The sequence below is a fragment of the Brienomyrus brachyistius genome, chromosome 4 (assembly GCF_023856365.1).
Source record: "Brienomyrus brachyistius isolate T26 chromosome 4, BBRACH_0.4, whole genome shotgun sequence".
Lineage (NCBI taxonomy): Eukaryota > Metazoa > Chordata > Actinopteri > Osteoglossiformes > Mormyridae > Brienomyrus > Brienomyrus brachyistius.
Genome location: NC_064536.1, coordinates 10,066,910 through 10,090,791, shown reverse-complemented (window position 1 = coordinate 10,090,791; position 23,882 = coordinate 10,066,910). Strand labels below are relative to the sequence as shown.

The following is a 23,882-nucleotide window of genomic DNA, read 5'->3' as shown; positions in this document are numbered from 1 at the left end:
GACTTGGCTGATGAGGAAGAACTGATTCCAAAAAAGGTTCTGCTTTGATTGTGTGGAAATAGTTTGTATCAACTGTAATTTGCAAAGATACATAAAACAGGTTACAGCACAACCAATCTTTTTAACCACTTGAAATATTAGCATCCCAAACGGGCAGAATGTCTGGCTCTGTGCATATCTGTGAGCAAATCGTCCTCAGTCGCAGCATCTGCCACACATTCTGAAGCAACCAAACAGAAGGAAACACTTCTTACTGGTGCAAAAAAATTAAAATATTATATTCATTATATCATTCTTTTTATCCATTATGTTTTTAATGCCTCGTGCCCATTGCTTCCGGGATAGGCTCCCAGTAGGATAAGCGGTTTGGAAAATGGATGGATGAATGGATTTGTTTGTAATTGTTGTGAACTGAGTTTGGAAGTGTGCAGTTATTGACCAAAATGAAAAATGTTAATTTGTACATAAAACGTTTTAAACTTTAATATTAAAAGCAGGGTGGTCCAAAAACACAAATAACAGAATAGAATGACAGACATATGTTTCCTCTTTTGTGTAAAAAAACACAGAAGTGGAAAATCAGGTCCAGAAAGTACAAATCCAGGCTAAGAATTCATGGAAAATTCCAATTGATCTCTTGGAATTGGAATTAAAATTGTAATTGCTCCATGACTTAGGGAAAAAGAATTGGAATTGAATTCCACTAAATTGCAAAAAAAATCCACAAATTATTTTAGAAAAACATAAACATTACAAATACATTTACTCATTATTTATGTATTACATGTTCTGCAAGGTAATCGATCAACTTAATCTATTTTATTCATTGGTAAACTGCATTTGTGCACTGCACAATTATCTTTCAAAATAAATACGTTGTTTTATATTTGATAAAAAAAAAAAACATCACCCAAAATCTATGCAATCATGAGTCCTGATTTTTTGTTTGAAAAATGGCCAACATGTGCATGTGGTTTAGAGCCTGGAAGTTGGACTGTGACTTGATTTAGTATAGTTACCAGCATCAGAAGAGATGTCAAGTCATCTAGCCTGCCATACTAATACAATGAGAAGTCTGGTTTGGTTTTGGTTATTTCCTGTACTGGAGAAGATAACTCCAGCACTACAAACACAAGCGAAAGTAGTTCCCTTATTTGGCCAAACTTGTATCCGAATACATATTCCTGTGTTATTAAAAAAGATAAAAACTGAATTGAAGTCTTCACACCTATGGGGCATTGGGACCGGGGGAACCTGATCACTCCAATATTTCATTTTGCTTCATTTATCCTTCCCACCAGTAAAGATAACTTTGTATTTAAATGTTTAATATGTGAACCTCTGAAGTTGCGAGTAAGATGAAGCCAAGTGAAGCAAATCATTCTGTAATACATAAGAAATCCCAGATTATCGATGGGCTAACCCTGCCTTGCATATGTGAGGCGATTTAATATTTTCTCTTAATTAAATTGGGTTATTCTTGTCCGGAGTAGCCGTCTTTGTCGGGGGGAATCCCCGCTGTCCCTCCCGTCAAAAATGAAGGCGGGATTGCAAGATTCATGAATAACTATGTGACTTCGTCAGGACTGCTGGGCGTGGCTTACACTGAAGTCGCTGTCACTACTGAAAATGTGACACCAACCAAAAATGTTACTTCCGCTACTACGCATGCGCACGCATTCAGGCCGGGAAGAAATGACGCTTGCGCAGGCGTGCCGAGGTACCCGCGTGACGGGAAGTGAGCGCTTGCTTTCCGTTTAGCCGAGGATGGTAGGCTGGCAGACGCATGCGCGTGTTGCCGGTGACGCGTCATTGGCTGTAGGCTGAGAGGGAAGATCGCGTGAAGGGACAGGCAGTCACTCACTGAATCTGACTATCCAGCCAGCGCGGAAGAGATGGCGTAGTGCTGCGTAGCACTGATTGATGCCTTTTTGTGACTGGGTCTCATATACTGGCTGCGAAATGATCCGGGTGTTCTTTTAGTCTAGGCTTACAACTTGGCATACGTAGTTAACTTAGGAGATGCCTTGATGACAGTCTGTCGTCTCTAACTGAAGTATAAACATGAAAGTGTGGATCCGTCTTGAAGCTGTTTCCCAGCTATCTGTGTAGTCATAGCTGCAGTTCTCAGTTCCCGATTTTCAGTCGCGGTCGGGCGTGAAGGTCTTTACGTGAATTTATGTCGCCATGGAGAACACGGGATGTGTTAATATTTGTAGCCTCACCAGCACCCTGCCGGTAATCCCCTACCAGAAGCTGACGGACCTGCATTACCTGAGCAGAGGTGGCTTCGGGACCGTCTTCCGGGCGCAGCACTGCGACTGGCGGACGACGGTGGCCATTAAGTGCCTCAAGCTGGACTCACCCGTAGGCGAAAGGTAGGCAGCGACGGATTGATTATAGTATTATTACCGGTCATGTTGTTGTTGTTGTTGACGACAACGATGATGATGGTGATGACACTGAGCGGTCATGCTCCGAGTCTTTTGATTGACACCCGCGGAAGTGAGTGTAGTGAGTTTCGATTTAAAACGTACAACTGTCTAATGACAGTTACTTGCTTTTGGCAACTCGTTAGATCAGAGTGTATCTGCATGTGCCGGTGTCGTGCACTATGTGAATGGAGACGAGTTTTATTCCAAACCCATATAATACCAGCCCAAGACTCCAAAGTCACATCTACACGAACTGGTTTCATTTTAGGGTTAACCTGTAAATGATGTCGTGCTTAATGGCTTAAGCTGCAGTTAGTAACAAAAACGGGGAAAATTAACAATCATGTAAGCTTGCTGTAAGAGGTTTGTAGTTATACATCTACCTTTTTTGCGTAAGTTTCATTGGTATGGAGTAACATGAATTCTCATTAATATTACTGTAAATGAATATTAAATGAAATGGGAATTTTAACACGGTTACGATAGGCTTTGTAAGCAGAAGTGTGTGGGCTTTAAAAATTAGATTTGGGGATGGAGGAGGTTTCCAAGATGAATGTTTTCAATATAATATGTCAAACATAAACATACAGCTCTGGAAGAAAATTGACACCACTCTGTTTTTTTGTAAATCTGCTATTTAAAATTCTGATTTAATCCTGGTTCTGGTGGCAGAAGGCTACACTGTAAGGCAGGCAGCTTCCAGGCTCAAAGTTTCTAAGACAGCAGTATACAAGAATAAGGTGAAGCAGGAGACACTGGCAATAACCAAAAACCAGCCAGATAGAGGGCAGAAGCAAATTTCTAATGCCAGAGATGACCATCAACTTACCTGGCAGTGCCTTGTAAATCAGAGGATGACGTCAAGTGACCTTCAAACGGAATGGGAAACATTAAGTGCCGGTGTGAAGTGCACTGCTAGGACAGTTTGTATCAGGCTCCTAGAGGCAGAACTGTAGACCCATAAAACAAGGAAGAAGCCCTTCATTAATGAAAAGCAGGGAAGAGCCAGGCTGAAGTCTGCAAAAAAAATAAAAAATTTTACGCAGACGCATACCTATAAATTGAGAAATTAGTTAAACTGAAAATTTTGCTGTGGTGTCTTAATTTTTTCCATAGTTGTACGTACATGCTATATCTGTATGATTCGGTTTATGTTCAGTGTTGTTAACTCATCACGTACCTTCCTCTGTTAGGGTATTACATCATATAATTTTCATTTTCCCATGCTGACTATTCATAATCATTCTGTGTATTATTGTCTCGTGCTCCAATTTCAGGCAAGCACGTTTGCTGACTTGTGTACATTTAGTTTATGATAAGTCATTCTGGTGTTGAACAAGTGTTATTCATGCATGGCAAAAATTTGTGCTATTTTTGTTCCCATCTTTGCTCAGGGAGAGAAATTGTCTCTTAAAAGAGGCAGAGGTTCTCCACAAGGCCAGATTCAATCACATCATCCAGATCTTTGGCGTATGCAACGAGCCGGAATTCTTCTGTATTGTCACAGAGTACATGAGCAATGGCTCCCTCGATCAACTGCTGCATGAGGTAGGTGTGGAGGGGCAGGGAACTATCAAATGGGATATGTCTTGCACATTCTGAAGACATTTTAGCTGCAGAATTTCAGAGTAGCCCACAGGTCACATCCGGCCCTCAGCACAATTCTTTACGGCCCATGAAATACTTTTAATGTTGCGTTAAAAAATATCAGATAATATGTGTGTAACAGTACGCAAAAATCACGGTTTAGGGCTCATAGTTTGGTGAAATTTAGGTAAAGCAGGGAAACTTGTTTTCAAATTATTTATTACTAAAAATGCAAAGAGAAACCTAATTAGGAAGAATCGTAAACCAAAGGTAATGTGTCTGATGTCAACGTGTCTGAATTATACAAGCTAAGGGATGCTTATTATTTGCACATTACAAAAATGAATGTGTTGAATAGAAATTTAAAAATAACACTGGATAATAAGAAGCATAATTAACTAAATCCCGTGTTCTCTACTACTGAGTTTGGGCACGTATCTCCAAAGATAACCACCCGTTGTTATTTTTCAGTCCAGCCTGAATTTCCTAACCATTATTCTCCATGGGAGACTAAATTGCAGAAGGCAGTTTCTGTTTTGTTTTGGGTGTGCACACAATCTAATTATGTCATCTTAAATGAATTGTTCAGTGTAGTTTAGAGCATAGAGTCCTGTTAGTAGAACCAACAGACAGTCTCGGTCTTTTCAACTACTCTCTGATGTTGGTGTAATTTATTGGGAAACCAAAATGTCTCCATACTTCTGATTATTACTGACTGTAACTAGCATTACCCATAACCAACTCACAGCCACAATTAGCATAATGCTTTCCATGTTGTATATCTTCTTGTGAATGTAGGTTCCGCCCATGACAAGAAATGTATTCAAGTGTTTCATTATGCATTATGAATGCGTCAATGAGGTAGCCGAAGGACCCACAGTGAATAAGTGTACCGTCACAACCCAACCCAGGAAGTGGGGTTCATCTTGTGCAAATCTGCAATACGCATTCCTTCTTCCCACCTCTCTACTCAAGTTCAACAGCAGCAACAGTTAATATAAATTTCAGCGAAACATTCTACTTGCGCTCCAGTTGTTTTGATATCTTGGAGCTAAACTCAGTCTATATTGTTCATTTAAAAGAGGGATCCAGTGGATCGTGTCTGATAAAAGCTTATTGGAGGCATATGACTTAATTCTACATCTTTAGAGAGTTTTTGTATATCATTGTTCAGTTTTATTTAAATAGAGAAATTGCAGGAGTAATGTTTATTACGAAGTTCACATTTGAAATTGTTGATTACGTGTAGTAAATATTTAAATTAACTGCAAAACTTAGATTAGGCCCTTTCAGTTACTATTTGACATCCCTGCTTTAAGACATTGCAGTAGTAGTTCTTGGCTAAGTATGCTTTTGGAGGTATTGTGAAAGACAGGACATGAGTAATACTAATTTGTCTTATTACGTTATACCGGACGTAATACTAATGAAAGATTATGCCTCAAATGAAAGATGCGTATTTTTCCACTGTGTTACCTAACAGGATATCTTCAGTTAAAGAGATGAAGCTAATGAAACCTTCTTTATGATTCTATTTATTGAAGCAACCCCTAAATGAAAAATGCCATTTTTATCCGCTTTTAATTTGCAGAAGAACGTATATCCCCATCTGGAATGGTCACTGCGTTTGCGTGTCTTGTACGAGATTGCCCTGGGGGTCAACTTTCTGCACAACATGAGCCCTCCTCTGCTGCATCATGACCTGAAGACACAGAACATCCTCCTGGATGGGGAGTTTCATGTAAAGGTGCGTAGAGTAGAGTAAAGAGCAGAGTAGTTTACGGGTGTGAATTGCAGGTGGACTCCAACAAGCAGTATGTCCATTGTGTTGCACTCTCAAGTTCATTTTAACATTTGCTTGTTCTATACTGAGCAAATAAATGAGATGATCTTTCTGTGATTGTAATCACCGTGGGTGATATCTTTTAAACCCTTTTTGCATAAAAAAAAAAAACTTACCAGATAGCAGATTTTGGACTCTCAAAGTGGCGTCAGCTGTCCATCAGCAAGACTTCAGGCTCCAAGGGACCAGAGATGGGAGGAACGGTCATTTACATGCCCCCTGAGGAGTACGAGCCTTCCAAGAGCCGACGTGCTGACGTGAAACATGATATGTATAGGTGAGGCCTTTTGCAGCTGCACTGCTTTCCCCGAGTTAGATTTTAATAGGGCTGGTCACATACTGGTAGGGTGGCATTTTCGAATCAGTCCCAGTTGTTTATGTTTGAATAGTTAAAGGGGCAGTTCACCGCAAAGCTGAAAACAGGTATGTTTCAGAGGGGCTTTAGTGTTGTTCTGTTGGAAATGACCTAATTTTGCAGGTATTGGCCCTTGACTGGTGGGGCTTCTCTCAAATACAATGGGAGTGAGTGGCATTCTTTCTGTGGCGATTAAAGCCCCCCAAAAATTCATTTAAAAATACACGACCCTACACACCAGTCATCACTGTGTAGAAGGTAGAACTGTGTAGAACACAAGCACCCCAGCAATATCTTTTGTGCAGTGACATGATTGGTATGTGGAGTTCGGTCGAAGAAAATAGTTCCTACATGAAACTGCTCACAGTGGATTATCTTGAGTATCCGGGTCATGATTGTTTTGTAAGAGACATTGCTGTTGAATTTTTAAAATGTCTTTTTTTTTTGGTGCCTTAATCTCCACAGAAAGAATGCCTTTAAGTCCCATTATTTTCAAGAGAAGCCCCATCATTTCTATGGTTGATATCTAGAAAACTAGGCAACTCCCAGCAGATCAACCTAGATGGATAGAGTGCACTGAAGCCCCACTGAAACATATTTTTGTTTCAGTTTTGGAGTCCACTTAACCTTTAACTCTATCCCAGCGTGCATCTTGCTTCCAGTCAAGTGATTTCTTGGGATAGGCTCCAAGCATATCTTATGCCAACTGGTTAATCAGTTATTTAACATATAGGCTTTAAAAATCTGAAATTATTCTAACATGACCCCTTTGAGTTGTCACCCTTTGACTACAAACATTCCTTCTGAATATTCTGTCTTAAATCTATGTTTTAACAATGCTCCACAGAGGAAGCTAACTTGGATGTAATTTCCTTAATTACTTAGATTTTTTCAGCCTCCTCTTCCTTTTAGTTATTGGGCTCATCTAATGAATTGTTTGTTTAAATACAAACTTTCTCCAGTATTCTGTTACCCGTTAGCTTAATACAATCTTTTTCGGTAACTGTGATTTTCAGTGCGGTGACTCATGTAGCCCTCAGCATTTTTACATGTTGAGTAATTGAAGTTCTGGGAGGAGATGTGGACTTTTTTTTTTTTTTTGTTGCTCTCTTTATATCTTTATGAGTCTTTATGCTCAATTGGTTGGTTAAAACAAAAGCTTGGTCTGGACTTCGTGGACCTGAACTTTCCACCTGCTTATTTGTTTACTTTCTTTTTTGTTTGTTTGATTCTAAGAAGGGGAATGCTTAATCCCCATGCTGATTACGGGAAATTCCGTGGCCAAGTTGGAAATGCCCATTGCCTGACATAAGACCGTTTAATAACTTACAGATGTTAATGCCCATATACACCTGATGCATTTTGCATATTTCAGTTATGCAATCATCATGTGGGAAGTGCTGTCTCGACGGATACCATTTGAAGGTACATGGTTTCCTGTTAAAATGCACACACACATACACACACATACTATATGAAGAAAAGTATTGGGACGCCTACAGGGATGTATGACATCCCATTTTAAATCTTTTTATATAGAGTTGGTCCCCACTTTGCAGCTGTTACAGCTGCCACTCTTACCACAGAATCGTGGAGTGAGTCTTTGGGAATTTTTGCCCATTCATTCAGAAGAGCATTTGTGAGGTCAGACACTGAAATTGGACGTGAATTTCATCCCAAAAGTGTTTAATAGGGTTGAGGTCAGGAGTCACAGCTCTGTGCAGGCCAGTCAAGGTCTTCCGCACCAAACTGTTCCAACAATCTGGATAACACAGTACTGTCCAAAATCCTGAAGCATTAATATTTCCCTTCACTGGAATTAAGGGGTCTAGTCCAACCCCCTGAAAAACAACCCCCATACCATTATCCCCTTTCCACCAAACTTTACAGTTGGCACAATGCAGTCAGGCAGGTAATGTTCTCCTGGCATCTGCCAAACCAGACTGCCAGGCAGAGAAGTGTGATTTGTCATTCCACAGAACACATTTCCACTGCTCCAGAGTCCAGTGTTGACTTGCTTTACAGCACTGCATCCAATGCTTGGCATTGCGCTTTGTGATGTGAGGCTTGCATGCAGCTACTCGGCCATGGAAGCCCATTCCATGAAGCTTTCGACACACAGTTTTTGTGTTGGGATTAATGCCAAAGGAAGTTTAGAACTCTGCAGTAACTAAGTCAACAGAGCTTTGGTCAATTTTATGCACTATGCGACTCAGCACTCAGCAACCCTGCTCTTTTACTCTATGTAGTCTGCCACTTTGTGGGTGAGTTTCTGTTGTTCCTAAATGCTTATTCTTTGCAATAATACCACTTAGAATTGACTGTAAAATTTCTTCCATGCTAGATATTCACAAACTATCTTATTTGCAAAGGTGGCACCCTATCACCGTACCACACTTGAATTCAGAATGACCCATTATTTGAGAAATTATTGTAAACCTGACTAGGTGCTTGATGTTATACACCTGTGGCAATGGATGTGAATGAAACACGTGAATTCAGAGATGTGTCCCAATACTTTTGACCATAATGTGTGTGTATGCGTTCTTGTATATAATGAATATTTGAGTATTAAGCAACTGTACCTGCAGAGGCATTCCTACAAGATGTAAATGTTCAGCGTATAATAAGTTTAATGAATCTAGCAATAATTATCTCCAGACAGTGAATAATGCTGTAATTAGTAATTCTATACAATTATGAGGCTGAAAACATTGTAGTCTGAATATTAAGTTTCGTTTACTAGAGAAGAATAGAGAAATTTGCAATAAAACATGAACCAGATGCTGAAAAATAATACTCGTAGCAGTTGGGGTTAAGTTCCAAAAGCAAAAATATGGGAATGGAAATAACTATAAATTATCTCTCTCCTTTGGTTACAAGTACTATGGTTGGTCCACCGAATGTCTGAAGCCAAACAAATTTCCATGCTCAGCAAATTCAGTTGATTAAAACAGCATCTTTTGTTTTCATATACTCAACTTGCCTCCTACAAGGTAGCGTTCCAAGTCCCCCAGGGTAAAAAGCCCCACACTATTGCACAGAAATGAATTATTCTTGCTGCTCTTGATATGCTTTCAACCACGATTTAATGAAGCAACAACTTGTAGACTTAAAATAAAAAAAAAAAACAAAGTTTGGGAACTACTGCTCTAGTAACTAGTGTAGATGCTGTACTCACAAGAAAACTAACACCAAGTACACCAAGAGTTATACGTTTGCATATCCTGATAGCTAATGATGTGTATTGTGTTTCTTGGGTAGAGGCGGTAAATCCCATGCAGATCATGTTCAGTGTTCTGCGTGGCATCCGTCCAGACACAAGCTTGGACAGCCTACCTGAAGATATCCCAAGCAGGGAGATACTCATCCACCTCATGACTTGTGGCTGGACCTCCAACCCTGATGAGCGCCCGTCGTTTCTTAGTAAGTGCCACTTCCCCACCAATGTCCTTTCTGGAACGCCATGCAATCCCAGTTTTTCAGTCAAGCTGAGCTTGAATTTAAGTTTTGTTGCAATATTAATTAAATCTATTCTGTTAGTCAACAATAACAACTCCTTTGGTTGTTTAGAATTATCCTTCATGTCATTCTTTTTACTACTAATCTAATCCTTGTTCTCATCCTAGCAGAGAGCCAGTCTAACAACCCGTTTTGGGAATGAGTGGGCTTTGTTTTTTAGCTCTGTATCTCCTGGTCAAAGTGGTAGATGGCATAATTCAGACTAGTCCTCTCTTATATATGAACACTGTCCTCATACCATTGTTTCTTGTCTTCCCTGTAGAATGTCTTATTGAGCTTGAGCCCATGCTGCGCAGATTTGATGAGGTTGAACTTCTGGAGGCTGTACTAGAGGTGATGAGATCCAAGGTATGAATTTCATATATCAAGGCACCTGGCTACCGTAGACCCATTGCTCAAAATCAGGAAATATCGGTTTGCCCCATTCAGATTAAGGTCACACTAGACATTATCACATTGAGATTGGAACAGCCATATTTGGGTTCAGGAGAAAGAAACACTAAGAGGTGTTTTGTTTATTAATAGATTCCCAATGGGAGTCTGATCATTTGTACTAGCCGAAGTTGAAATCAAGAGTACAGTAGGGTTCAAGGAATGAGTGCTTGTAACATTGTCACACTTTTTGCCTGAATCTGGGATGTGAGACGCAGGGTATTAGTATTCAAAGAAATAATGGCTGTTTTCAAATACCCTGTTAGGAAAACCTTAAAGGTAGTGTCTCCAAGGCTGATATGGGAAATGATGCCGTTTAAGAATGAAATTGAACTGTGATCTTTGACACGTTTTGCAGTGACTGAAATGCTTATTTAGTATTCTGCTAGACACTGCAAACCCACATTTCCTTCCTTCAAGAAATTGTAATTGGCTACACTAATCTCTGCTGTTGCTCGCTTGTTTTTAGCTATATTACAAAATCTGAATGTTTAAAATTTCATTGTATTCCTTAACACTTTGAATTTGCCTTTATTTTACACTTCCCCTTTTCTTTAACTCATTATATTATAAAAAATCCTTTTGAATTATTACATTTTAATGAGAAATCTGATATCATTTATTGTTGCCTTTGTTGGCAAATTAGGCATTAATATCAGTTGATTTATTGTGGTAATATCCCCCTTATAATCTCATAACTACTGAATACAATGAAGAGGGATTTTTGGCCTGAACAATGGTAGAAAGCAGCATTGTGTACATTAACTTGTAATTTAAAGGTTTTCATTTGGAGTTCAAGAAAGCATATGCTATAGTAACCTGGAATGCTCCAGGAATACGTCCAGCTGTGGAAATTAAAAAAAAAATGCAGATGAGGCAGTTGTAAAATCATCAGCTGACTGACTGCATGACTAACACCGTGAACCTGGTTGTTCTCTTTTGAGATGTTGCTGAGAGTTGGCAGTCACACCACAACACCGCTGAAAATTGAGACGAGAGAGAAGCCACTGGACTCTTTAAAAGATAACAATGTTCCTTGGCAGGTTAGTTGAAGGATGCCAAATTTCATCTGGCTCACGTGTCTTTTTCCAGTTTAATTGGGTCAGGTGGGGGGTGGGAAAAAAGTTTTGCTCCATCTTGTGCTTCTTTCCCGAGGCTATAAGGACACTTCGCACCCTGCTAGCCCCCCTCCCCACCTATCTGTTCCCAAGAATACACACACCTCCTCTCAATTGGCACTGGTCACTTTACCTTATTATTTCCTTAATTATTGTTACTCAGCTGACATTATATTTTTTCCATCCTTTTTTGCTGCTGCAGTTTTTATTTACAGTCATATTGCACTATGAATATATGAATATAAACCATTGTATCCGGCCCTTTGCATTGTAAAACCCTCTGCCTATCAATGCTCTGTATGTTGCGACATGGTCCAGGGGAAGCACTATTTCATGACTCTGTGTACAGTGGTACCTCGACCCACGAACAGTCCTATTCGCGAACAAATCAGGTTACGAACCAGATGTTCGAAAAATTTTTTGTATCGGTTTGCGAACCGTGTTTCAGGCTGCGAACGCAGAAACATCCCCCAAAAGCGTCCCAAAGAACCATCCGAAACACGAGGAAGTGTACTTGTTGCAGATGTATGTCTTTGCTATATCTCTTCAGAGGTCGAATATCTGAAAAAAGAAACAAATGTAAAGACAGAATGTCCTTTTATAGCGGCACCTTTCAGTGATGGATAAACGTGTTTGTGATGGTTTTTAACAGTCACATATCTATACATAAAATTACAGTACTTCATTGATATAAATTATTAAGTAACTCCTATGTAAGTGTTCTATTCTTCATTCACACATAGTGGCAACTGCGTATTGTCTGTTTACTGAACAAAGAAAGAAGTATATCGTCATACAGCGCATGTCATCACGAAATGTACTTAAAACTTTTAAGCATATCAAAATAATGTACAGTGTCATTTAAAAAAAATTACATTTTCAAAATTATTGTATTGTTTTTGACTGTTACTCAGTCTTTTAATGCTAATTGTTTAGTTTTTTTGGGGGGATGTTTTGTGGTCCTTTTCCATGTTTTGCCGTCTTTCGAGCGACCAGCCCGCCGACAAGCGTATGCTCAGTTGTGTATTTGTCCGCCTTCCGTAAATGTAGTATTTGAACAAATGATTTGTATTTACATTATTTTAAATGGGGAAAAATTGATTCGGATCGCAGACTTTTTGAGTCTCCAACGAATTAAGTTCGTGACACAAGGTACCAGAGTACATGCATATGGCTCGTATGTTAATTAAGCCCACTGGACTTGAGGTGGTGGGAGCGAATAATACAATCTCAGATTGTTGTGGTCACCTAATCTCCTTAGATAGAAATTCTTTCTTAGATTCAATGGCATTTATACACCTGATTCCCAGCTATTTGGGTAGTGTGGTATGCAGTGGTTAGCACTGTCGCCTCACGACTCCGGGATCTGGGTTTGAGTCTCCACTGGGATTCCATGTGTGTGGAGTTTGATGTTCTTCCTGTGTTGTCGTGGGGTTTCCTCTGCATGCTCTCGTGTTCTCCCATAGTCTAAAAGCATGCTGAGGCTGATTGGAGTTACCAAACTGCCCATAGATGTGAATGCCGTGTGAGTGAGCCCTGTGATGGGTTGGTGTCCCATCCTGGGTTGTTACCTGCCTTGCGCCCGTAGCCTCCAGGATTGGAGAATTCAATCAGAAAATGGATGGATGGATGGAGCTAGAGGCTCTTAACTTAAATATGCAATAGAAACTTATACTGAACTAAATAGAAAGTAAAACTAAAACAGACATGCCTAAAACAGACATACCTGAATACCTGAATAGCAGTGACCCAGAAGGAGCTGCACAAATGGAGCAGTCTTGTTCAGCAGGTTTGATGTCTGACGTCCATCGACTTGAATATAGCAGCTTAATCAGGAACAGCGTCTGGTTCATATAAGCTTTGACATGAAATCTTTACATGAGAACTTGCAATAAAGAACACTGCGCAGGGCCATATGCTGTGGTATTTTGACAACATTCTGTGTTTGTAACATATTTAAACAGATTTCCAGTTATGCAAAGTAGCACCTTTCAAAGAAGCGTTGAATGTGATACAGTGCCGGTTATTTGCATGTTCTCAGTTCAGCAAGATTAGTGGCTAACTGAATAGCCCACATTTTTCATGTTGTCCTACAGCTCTGTGAGGTGGATCTTGTATGTTTATTAATGTATTTAATTTGGATGCTTGTTGTTCTTGTGACTATTTTCAGTGGGTGCCCTTGACTCTTAATCCCTTTTTCTGTGTATGTTTAATGACAGGACACAAGCTCCGGTTTGGGCTCTGGATCCTCTTCTTACTCCTCTCAAGAACCTGACCGGCCAAATTTCCTCACCATCAGTGACCCACCCTATAAAAGTATGACCCTTCCATTTCAGTCCCATTAAATCACACACTTCTCTTCAGCCTGTTGGTCTTTGATAACAAGCAATATGTTAGGCAGACTAGAATATAGTCTCCATACTGTATAGTGGAAAAATGTTCTCTACTCCATGTATTTATATACGAGTTGTCTATTGGCTTACTTTGTGCCCCTGTTGCCTCCTACCTGCAGGGATCGGGGTTTGAATCCCACCTTCACTTGGTATTTGGAGTTTGTATCTATGTAGTGTAGGTTTCCTTTGGGAATTTCAATTTCTTCCTGTAGGTATGCAGTCAGGTTAATCGGTGTTTCTCACTTACGCACAGTATGTGTTTTTAGTGTGTCCTGCGATGGATGGATGGATGGATGGATGGATGGCATCTCATACAGGTCCCGCCCCCTACCTTGGGGCCTGTGCTATTTAGAATTTGCTTCAGGCCCCCCATAACGCTGAGTAGGATGGATGGGTAGGTGGGTGGATGGGTAGGTGGGTGGATGGATGGATGGATGGATGGATGGATTATATCTCCAACCAAACAGATGCTTGACGTTACTAATTTTCTGATATTTTGCTGCCTAGTTATTTTGAGGCCGCAACGATGAAACACACGTCTTCAGCACTTCAATGCTTAATTTATTTAAGAAATAATATGCTTCCCATTCAGCTAACATTGCAGCTTCCTGTCTCCCCTCTCAAGCATCCTTTCCCCCATTTCACTATTTCATATTGTTCTGGATCCATCCTGAACTTTTTTCGCAGTTACCAGTCAATCAGTCAACCACTCAATCAAGCAATCAAACTTTATATATCATATTTCAAGCAACTGAAATGCAATTCAAAATGATTTACAAGCGAATGACACAACATTATTAAAAAATTTGTTTTTGAACTGAATTTATGTATAGTAAAAAGAAAAAAATAGAACAATGAAATAAGAAATAAATAAAATAGGTATAAATACTGAAATCGTAGGAATATATAATGTTACATAACCAGACTGCCAGACTAAACAGACGCGTTTTTAGTTAATGTTTAACAATAGCAATATTTTCAGCACCTTTCATCCTCATGAAGACTGTTCAAATGGCTTAGAGCATGGTGGCTAAAAATTGCTTCACTAAATGTTGTTTTTCTGCCTTACAACAGCTAGGAAGGGAAGTGGAGCATTTGGGGGGCCTTCCTGGTTCATAACCCATAAGCATTTGAGAGGTAGTCTGGTGCGAGGTCATGTAGTGCCTCATAAACTAATAAAAGAGTTTTACAATCAAAAGGAAAGCAAACAGGTTAGTAGTATAAAGACTTTTAAGGCTCTGGCCAAGGGAATCTGGCATGCATTCTAAGGGTCCCCCTTAAACAGAACATGAAAAAGATCACATATTGAATGGACTGCAAACCGAAATCTGGTTTTAATAATTCATATTTGTTTGTCGTAGGTCGTAACACTAGTAATGCACCAACAGTACAGTTTATTACTGGGGTTTTTTCTCTGAGTGCCGCACTGCTCCTTACAGAGGGCCTTTCACCATGGTGGCCTTTTTCTAGACGGCATCCAAGTAAAACTGCAAAAATGACGTTGCGATTTCTTGAACAAACTGTTAAGTGGTTTCCAAACGTCATATATCTGCAGCCATTGCCAGCAATTACATTTTTTTTTAATGAATTATTAACTATCCTGCCTAGCGGTAATTTTTTCCACACCATGGTGAATTCATCCAGATTTCTAATACTGGAGTTTTAAACTACATCTGTAGGTATTAGGATTTATTGTATCGTAATATGTGTGAGTAAACTAGAGCAGCTGTTAGGCTTAAGTTTATTTACTTCCAGGCCTATTTTAAATCGTTTTTGCTCTAAGCTGTTGTCACTGTTAGCCGCATTGTGGGGGCTTTTTGCTCATCATGACCTTGTTTGTCTAATTTGTAGTTGTATTTAGAAGTGATAGTGATGAGCAAGCATGGAGGATCGAGTGAAGAGTCCATAAGGAATTCTGCAGTTAAAAATGGGTCGTCAGTCAGGTCGGCTGCAGCTGCATCTAGGATACAGTGTCAAACATTGGCAGACTATGCATGCAACAAATAATTGATACTAAGCAATGTACTGGTGTTAAAACAATATTCAGTCCTGATGAGGAAGACGAACCTACCCGTATTATTTGATTGCAGAAAGTTAGTCTTCCATTAACAAGTGCTGATGTCCAAAGAGAAGCGTACCAGTATGCTTCAAAAATTGGTGCATCTGTTAGATTGGGGAAAAAATGCAAGGATACGTGAAATTGTTGGCAAGGATCGGTTTCGTTTGTTTATGTCCAGGCATCAATGGCTTTCATTGTATACATCAGAAACATTGTCGTATGGTCGTGGATGTGGACAGAATTGATTCATCATGGACGATTTCTGTGATGATGTTTAAAAAACAGTTGCTGACAATAAGTTAGGACCTCAGAGTATTTACAATATGGATGAGACCAGGGTCCAGATGACCAAGAAAATAAGCTGTTTTTGCCACCACAGGCGAAACAGTTAACATTATTGCTTGGTGTTGGACAGCAAGTGTATTTTTGCCATCATTTATTATCTTCAAAGGTGTGCAGAGTAAACCTGATATTAGTGATGGATTGCTACATGACTCTCAGTTTATGGCTGACTCAATATAGTCAACAGTTCATTGTGGTTTGGGCAATTCTCTAATTATGGATGGATATCAATCACACATCGATGCACAAGCATTTACCATTATAGAGAAGAATATCATCAAGATACTTCTCCTTCCAGCTCATACATCACATGAACTGCAACCGTTGGATGTCGCAGTATTTAAGCCACTGAAACAGGCATTCTGTGACCAGAGCAAATTTTGTCATGCCTAGAATTCAGGTCAAGAACTCAAGAAACTGTCGTTCAGTGATGTATTCAGGCCCGTGTGGAATAGAGCTGCAGCCCAGAAAAAGTTGTAGTTGGTTACAAAGTGATGGGTATTTGGCCGCCAGAATCCAAGGCGAATTAGAGACAATGTCTTTGACACATCAGCACCGAATGAATGACCAACAACTGGAACTGCGGAGACAACTTTAATCCTTCGCTTATTCAGGAACCCAACACCTGCTCACCTCAGAGTCTGCGTCCACCCAGTGACTTGACCAACATAGGTAGGCCTATTCCTGTTCAGAACTAGAATACTTCTCTTGATATGTCAAACGACGTCAGTCTGCCAATTTAGATTCCTGGTCCATCTGCTGAATCAACCAACATCCAGTCACCGAGTCAAAGTCCAGATACTTCAGTTGGACTCATCTGACATCGCAAAGCTTGGGCCCGCCAAGCGACTCAACCAACATCTGCATATCAGTCCAGATTTCTGGAAGGAGATGTGTTAGTGAATCAACTAATCCGTGTTCTGCTGTGTCTTTCACCACATTTCTGGCTACTCCCAGGATTCTGTGGAAGGAGCCCTGTGTCACGAGATCCACAAAAACAGTGCACTGGTTTTCAGTATTGATGTAAGGCAAGCCCCAGTGGAAAAGAAACCGCAGGGAAGAAAATGTCCTTAGGAAAGTACCAAGGGTAAACAAAAAGCATCAGCACCTGAGAAAAATAAATGAAATGGTGAAAAAATACCAAGAAAAGCAAAATTAAGCAATATGGTGAAGATGACAATATTCAATGCAGTTCTTTTGGCAGACTGGGACGGAATGGTGGCTCTGAGGCTAGGGATCTGTGCCAGCAACTGAAAGGTTGCTGGTTCAACTCCATTGGGCCCTTGAGCAAGGCTCTTAACCTGCAATTGCTTCATTCTGGGTATGATGTTAATCTGTGTCCAGCCCTATAAGGAGGTCCTCCAACTTACAGGGAATAACTTGGTGGTTGGTGGCAGGATTGGCTCTCCAGCCACCGGAAAGAACCTCACACTGGTCCATTCAGACTAGTGAGGTACTGAGGTATCTCCCGCCACATGGCTGCACTCAGGTTCTCATCCCTGAGGTGGTTTGTTGTGTTGTGGGTGTGGCAACGCACTGTAATCATTGCATGCTCCTTACCTTCTGGCAGAGTGTATGACGACATGGAGTTTATTTTTGAGTGAATTCAGTGTAAACGATGGTTCAATGAAATTTGTGATGACTTGTTACACAACAGGCATCTGTACGTCTTGTAAGATGGTAAAACATCACAGGCGTAAAGGGATCAAAAATTAGTGTCAGTTAATGTAGATCATTTAAGGTTATTTTCATTTTTCTTCTATTTATCTGTTATTGCTGAACTTTTGTACTCATGTTCTGGTGACTGTTTTTAAACTGTAGTGTACAGGGTGCAAAAATTAGTTGTTGAATTAGTTATCATTATAAATAGTTTCATATTAATTTACATGTCGAGTTCATATTTTTGTTGGCGCTATACACAGTGACTAGTGCAATAACATTATAGTATTATCCTGGTAGTATTTAACTCTACTATTTTTATCATATCATTTAACTACGTATAATTGTCAGTTATCTTTCATCCCAAGCAGTTACTTTATTTTTTACCATATCTAATTTGGTAAACCTTTGTGAACTAATGAACCTTTGTAAACAAGTCATGAATAACACAAGTGGAATAATGACCTCATGTTTGTTCATCATTAATGAATTGTGACGTATCTTTTATCTCAAATAGCAACTATATTTGTACATAATTTGTTCATGATTTTTATTTCGGTAGTAACTGAGTTTTTGTGCCCCCAAGTAAAGTGTTACAGAAAATTCTGTGACGTAGTGTCTAAAATGTGGTTTAAAAGTGAGTCAGTTTACCCACTGCCATCAGAAATGTCATCGGTTTAGGTGTGGAACGAGGTACCATGCCTCCTGATGACACTACCCAAGGGAAACTTATGTAAATTAAAAAATAATGGTTCTAAAACTGATCCTTGATGAACCCCGCAGGTGACATCATATTGTTGGGAGGAGTGGTCATTTATAGATGCAAAAAAATTTCTTCCGCAAAGATTGAAGGTAAACCAGTTAAAAACAATTACAAAGAGGCCAACATGGTCCGTTAATCTGTCTAAAAGAATATGATAATCCACAGTATTAAAAGCTGCATTCAGGGCAAGTAGCAACAGAACTGTAGGCTGGTTTCTGTCATCGTTTACTAATTTTAACAGGGCTGTCTCTGTGCTGTGATGTTCTAAAACCTGATTGAAACATTTTGAATTTAGTATTTCAGTTTAAAAAAAAAAACACTTCACTTATTAAAAACTAGTATCTAAAATATTGCTAAAATAGGAGATTTGAAATTGGTCTAAAATTCCTCATGTGTGCTATCCTTAAACACAAAGCTGGCAGCTTAAGAAAGAACATAAGTATATTAATTATAAAACAGTAACGCACAATTTAAATCTTAAAAATTAGAAATTTAAATGGGCTTCTTACTTGTTATTTTGTCTTATATTTTTATGCAAGCAAAAGGCAGATTGAACTTTTGAAGTCTGAATTTTGACCATTCGGAACTTTGTTCTGTTTTTGTATACACTTGCTATTTTGATTTGTCTTATTGTTCTATAGCATGAAGCTCAGTCAAAGCCGTTAAATCGTTAATTCTGATTCCCCTCACTGAAAGCCTTCCAGGTCCATACTTGAACTTGTATCAGGTTGTTACTGTGCAGTGTAGTGTTTTTAAATGCACAATTTAAATAATGTACCTTACTCTTTTATTTTTGAGCCCTATAGAATATTATCTAATGCTGACCGTAGTGTGTCAATACATTTAGTGCATTTCTTTTTGTATGGGTTTCCTCCTGCAGTCTAAAACCATGAGTTTTAGTTCGCTGGTGTCCCTAAATTGCCCTTAGTCCGTCATTGTGTGTCTTGAGTGCCCTGTGATGGGTTGGTGTTCAGTCCAGCAAGTCTGTTGCCTTGTGCTTCTGCGATAGGTGTCATGACCCCTGCAGCCCTACACCAGATATATAAAACAGGTTGTTGGGTGATCAGGTTAGATCAGGCCTGGTTATTTGGTCAAACAGACTCTTTTTTTTATCTTCACTTAATTCCACTGGTAATTAAATTAAGTTTGCATCTTTGCCATTTGTGGCAAAGAAATGAGAATGAGAAAGAAATGAGAAAGTCCACTTTCTCATCCATCACTCACACTCACATATTGGTAAAATTGTTGGGAAATGGGCAAAGGCTGTTTCAGTTTATTATAAAAACAAATGTTTTAAATTTCTTAGATGTCAACCAAGACTCTGTGACGACCCAATTCTCTGACCCCCCCAAGCCACTGGTGGTCCCTAGCCTTGAGGACAATGTGCAGTACCAGCAGAGTACCCAACCTGCTTCTAAGTTAAACATCCCCTGCAAACCCAGCATCCCAGAGAGCACTTGTGAACCCCGTCACCAAGGTATGATCCTCTCCTTACTTGAACAGATTGAGTAAAGTGTGTGGTTTGGCGTATTGCATTTATAGTGAAATCATGTGGGCGGGGCCTTTATAAAGTACCCACCCCTTAATCTCCACCTACAAGTAATTTAACTTTCCTATGGTTTTTCACTTTTGCACATCTGTCATTACCTTTGATTTCATTCTGAATGTATGATCTCGAGTAGAAGTAACTGATCTCCAAGTCTGACCCTTCAGCTGTTATGTAACTGCTACAAGAGAAAGTCAGCAATCTGTCACCTCTTGTTTGTTCATGTCTCAGCTGTCTCCCAGTCCTTCAGCCCACCTGTGGCGCAGGGCCTTGTTGCGCAGTGGGTGCAGGCACGGCGAGAGGAGATAATACGGCAGATGACAGAGGCGTGCCTGAACCAGAGCCTAGATGCTCTGTTGGCACGCGACCTGCTGATGCGAGAGGACTACGAGCTGATCTCCAACAAGCCCACACGTACTGCCAAGGTGCGCCAACTCTTGGACACCAGCGACCGGCAGAGTGAGGACTTCTGCCGCGTGGTTGTGCTGAAACTTCAGGAGAACCGGCAGGCCGGCTTGCAGCCCTTTCCTGAGATGTCCTCAGCCAGCCCCACCCCAAGTGCTCCCCTTCTGACATCCTGCTTAAACACACACAACATATTTTAAACCTCACCACAAGACTCAATGGTTGTCATATTGAAGGATGGCTTTTTGACTTCCCATCCATACCACCAGCCCTGGGCTCAATATTTAAACTCTGAGACCATATTTGCCTCACCTTGATGATCATGCACACCCTTCCCAAAGACTAAGAGCAGTGCTACAGTCTATAAATGTGTTCCTTTTAAAAGGGTTCCTATCCGCTGAAGTTGTTTTAGACATTAGCAGTTCAACATGACCAAGCTTAGAGATCCAGTTGCTTTATTTCATTGCCTTTTCCTCGGATAGAGTGCACCCTGCTGCAAAAGAACATCCTAATCTGTGCTCCCAATACAGCCGTACTTCTCATAAACTGGAAACTGGAAAGGTTCGTCGCATTATATGCGCTGCTGAAAAATACCACCAACCTACTGTTTGTCAGAAATAAGCATGATTGACTTACGAGATGCAGAGATAAAACTCTGTATTGTTGCATTTCAGCCCTCTGTTGCATTGCTGTGGCAAATCATCAGCACTTGATCAACACTGTGGTCTGACACCATCACCTCTGTATATGTGTCTGTGTGTCTGTCTATACATTTTGCATGTTCTCCCTGTTACTGTGCTGGTTCCTCCCACAGTCTGAAAAAATGTTGTCTGGGTGAATTGGCATCTCTGTACTGCCCATTTTGTGATAGTGGGCTTATGAGTGTCCTTGCTATTCTGTCCGAGTTATCCCCTGTCTTGTTCTCTGTGCTTCATGTTGAGCCTATACTGAATGATTGGTATTGAAAATCGTTGGAGGGATATCCACATGGGTGATTACGTTTTTGCAGTTTGTGGCTACGCCATATGCAATTTACCACATGCAGAACTTCTTGTGGTTGAATCAACTGCCTAGTACTCAATTTTAGAGGTCTACAGTCTTTTGGAAAGTTCCCTTTATGTAATTTTCCTGTTTACGTAATAGTAAAGTTTCACACATGGCTTACATTATGTGAATGACTTTGAAGTTGAACATCTTTTTTTTCCTGACAGAATGAACGTTGGTCATTTGACAATGAAGAATTTTGGTTGTGAGGGGAGTGTGGTGTTTCACAGCAAACGCTTTTAGTTTTGGTTGCTGTGTGTGGGTGGGGTGGGGGGTCGATTAAAACATTTTATTATTCATATCACTAGTAAAATTATATTTGAAAGCCTTAGGTAAACTTGTAGGTTGGGTTTTATTATCTGACTGTTTTGTAATGTTTATTGTAACTGAAAGGGAGAGTAAGACCTTTGAATGCCTTTCTGCATGTGGAATTTCATGCTTCTTTGCCTTGAGTTTTTACGGAGAGCTGTATCCATCTGTTTATTTTTGTCTGGCTGTAAAAGCGCGTACTTTTTACTGAAGTTTTCTGAATCTTATTTTTAATAATTGTTTAGCAGGGAGGTGGCACAGGGAGTTTTACAGCTGGTTTTGATTGGTTGAGACTTCAACTTCCAGTTCTGTATAAGTAGTGTTGGCGTGTTCTTCCAAAAGAAGTATTTAGACCAATTAATGTCTCTAAAGTGTGTGTGGCGTGTGTGCGTGCGTCCGTCCGTGCGTGTGTGTGTGTGTGTGTGTGTGTGTGTGTGTGTGCGCGCGTGCGCGTGTTTGTGTGGCCCTTGTGTCCACCCTATGACGGATTAGCATCCTGTCCAGATTGTCCTGTGCTTCTAAGCTTGCTGTGAACCTCTATTGGATAAGCAGTATGGATGGATAGGTGGATCGATGGATGGTAAAACAGTGTTGACCCAGTCCGTGTTAGCAATTGAAATGTTTGGTGAGCCTTATGTTACACACTTTTGCTAACAGAGGAAGTTTAGGACAAACAGTCACTGTGAGAGAGACTTCACATTGTCCCATGATGCAGTAAGCTAATGAGTGACAGAGTTTGTAATTAGGGTATGTAGCTCACTATACATTCCACCGGCATTACAAAACCTATTTCAAATGCTTCCTGGCAGTAGTGGATTAATTCACTTTTAAGCTGAATACAAGTAATGGGCTGTTAATGATACTTAGTGATGGATATTTTCACTCAGCTGAGTGTTCACTGCCTTACTTGGTGCTACTCTGAAGTTTTTGTGAGTAGATTCTGTGCATGCTGGGGTTAATTCTGAAATGTGATCGTTATGAAGACACAGTATTTGTGAACATGAACTGATTTTTTTTTTCTTCTCTATGTGATGTTTGTTCACCGTACAGATGAGCTATTCCTTTTACCCAGTAATAATAGCCTTTCATTTATGAGAAAATGAGATGTTAGAAACAAATCTCTGATAAATTAATAGTTTTATATTGTATTATATTGAAATCTCAAAATGTATGGTGGCCCAAACGTATAGAATATCTGGGCTTTGCAAATGGCTTTACGCTTCCAAAGAGATCCGAACAAAATATGACCCTAAGTTATTTTCAGCAGGGTGGGAGTTAGATAAGTCTAATGACTAGTACAGCACTGAAACTGAAACTGTACTTTTTTCGAAACTGTGGCAAAACGATTTCTCTGTGCAAGTCCCTCTCTCCATGTTTATTTTAGCATGTGCGTATGCGCTGTCTAAAGAACTGAGATTAGCTTAATGGTAATGTGTGCGCAGGGCTTATATATTCTCTTCCTTTGCTGAGGGCAGACAACTGGATCCTTTAACCTTGTTAATTACTGTCTCTTTTTGTGCAGTAAACAGTAGTTAATAATTCCAGATGTCGTAGAGTAAGATCAAATGTTTTTTTTTCTCCTTTACTTCCTCACTCTTCTTTCCTACTTGAATCAACGTGCCAATTTGAATAAGAATACCTTCTAAACGATTTTGTGATGTCTGCTGCTTTGCACTACGGACATTTGCATTTTTTCCCAAATAGCTGGTTTGCATTAACTGTGCTTTTTAAATCTTACTCTCTGGGTTCTCATTGCATTTAGTTTTTCACATCTTAAGAATGACAAAAGGGGGAAAAAAATTATAATAATGTAGCCAATACCATGGACCAAACAGAATACCCTGTGTCAATGTGATTTTCAGTTTTGTATCCTCATGTTCCAACAGATTTGAAATGTGACTTGTTCATTCACTGTCCTCTGTAGCTACATTTTGAAACTTTATCACCGTAATGTAGACATGGGCCTGCACTGAATGGATAGGTTACTAAATAAAAATAAACATTTTGTTTACACATACCTCGTTGAATATTTCTGAAGTTTTCTGGTCATGCTATCGATCTGCTACCTTG

The 23,882-nt window shown here is 39.8% G+C and overlaps 1 protein-coding gene across 1 annotated transcript; it reads left to right on the top strand.

The window, feature by feature from the left end:
• Positions 1 to 1,802: 1,802 nt before the first annotated feature.
• On the top strand, positions 1,803 to 23,829 carry ripk2 (receptor-interacting serine-threonine kinase 2). The gene is made up of 11 exons (XM_049010337.1): positions 1,803 to 2,378; positions 3,830 to 3,983; positions 5,614 to 5,769; positions 5,985 to 6,142; positions 7,596 to 7,645; positions 9,485 to 9,646; positions 10,005 to 10,090; positions 11,119 to 11,217; positions 13,512 to 13,608; positions 19,815 to 19,985; positions 20,286 to 23,829. The coding sequence occupies exons 1-11, from the start codon at positions 2,188 to 2,190 to the stop codon at positions 20,657 to 20,659; spliced, it is 1,698 nt and encodes a 565-aa protein (XP_048866294.1). The 5' UTR covers positions 1,803 to 2,187; the 3' UTR covers positions 20,660 to 23,829.
• The last annotated feature ends 53 nt before the right edge of the window (positions 23,830 to 23,882 follow it).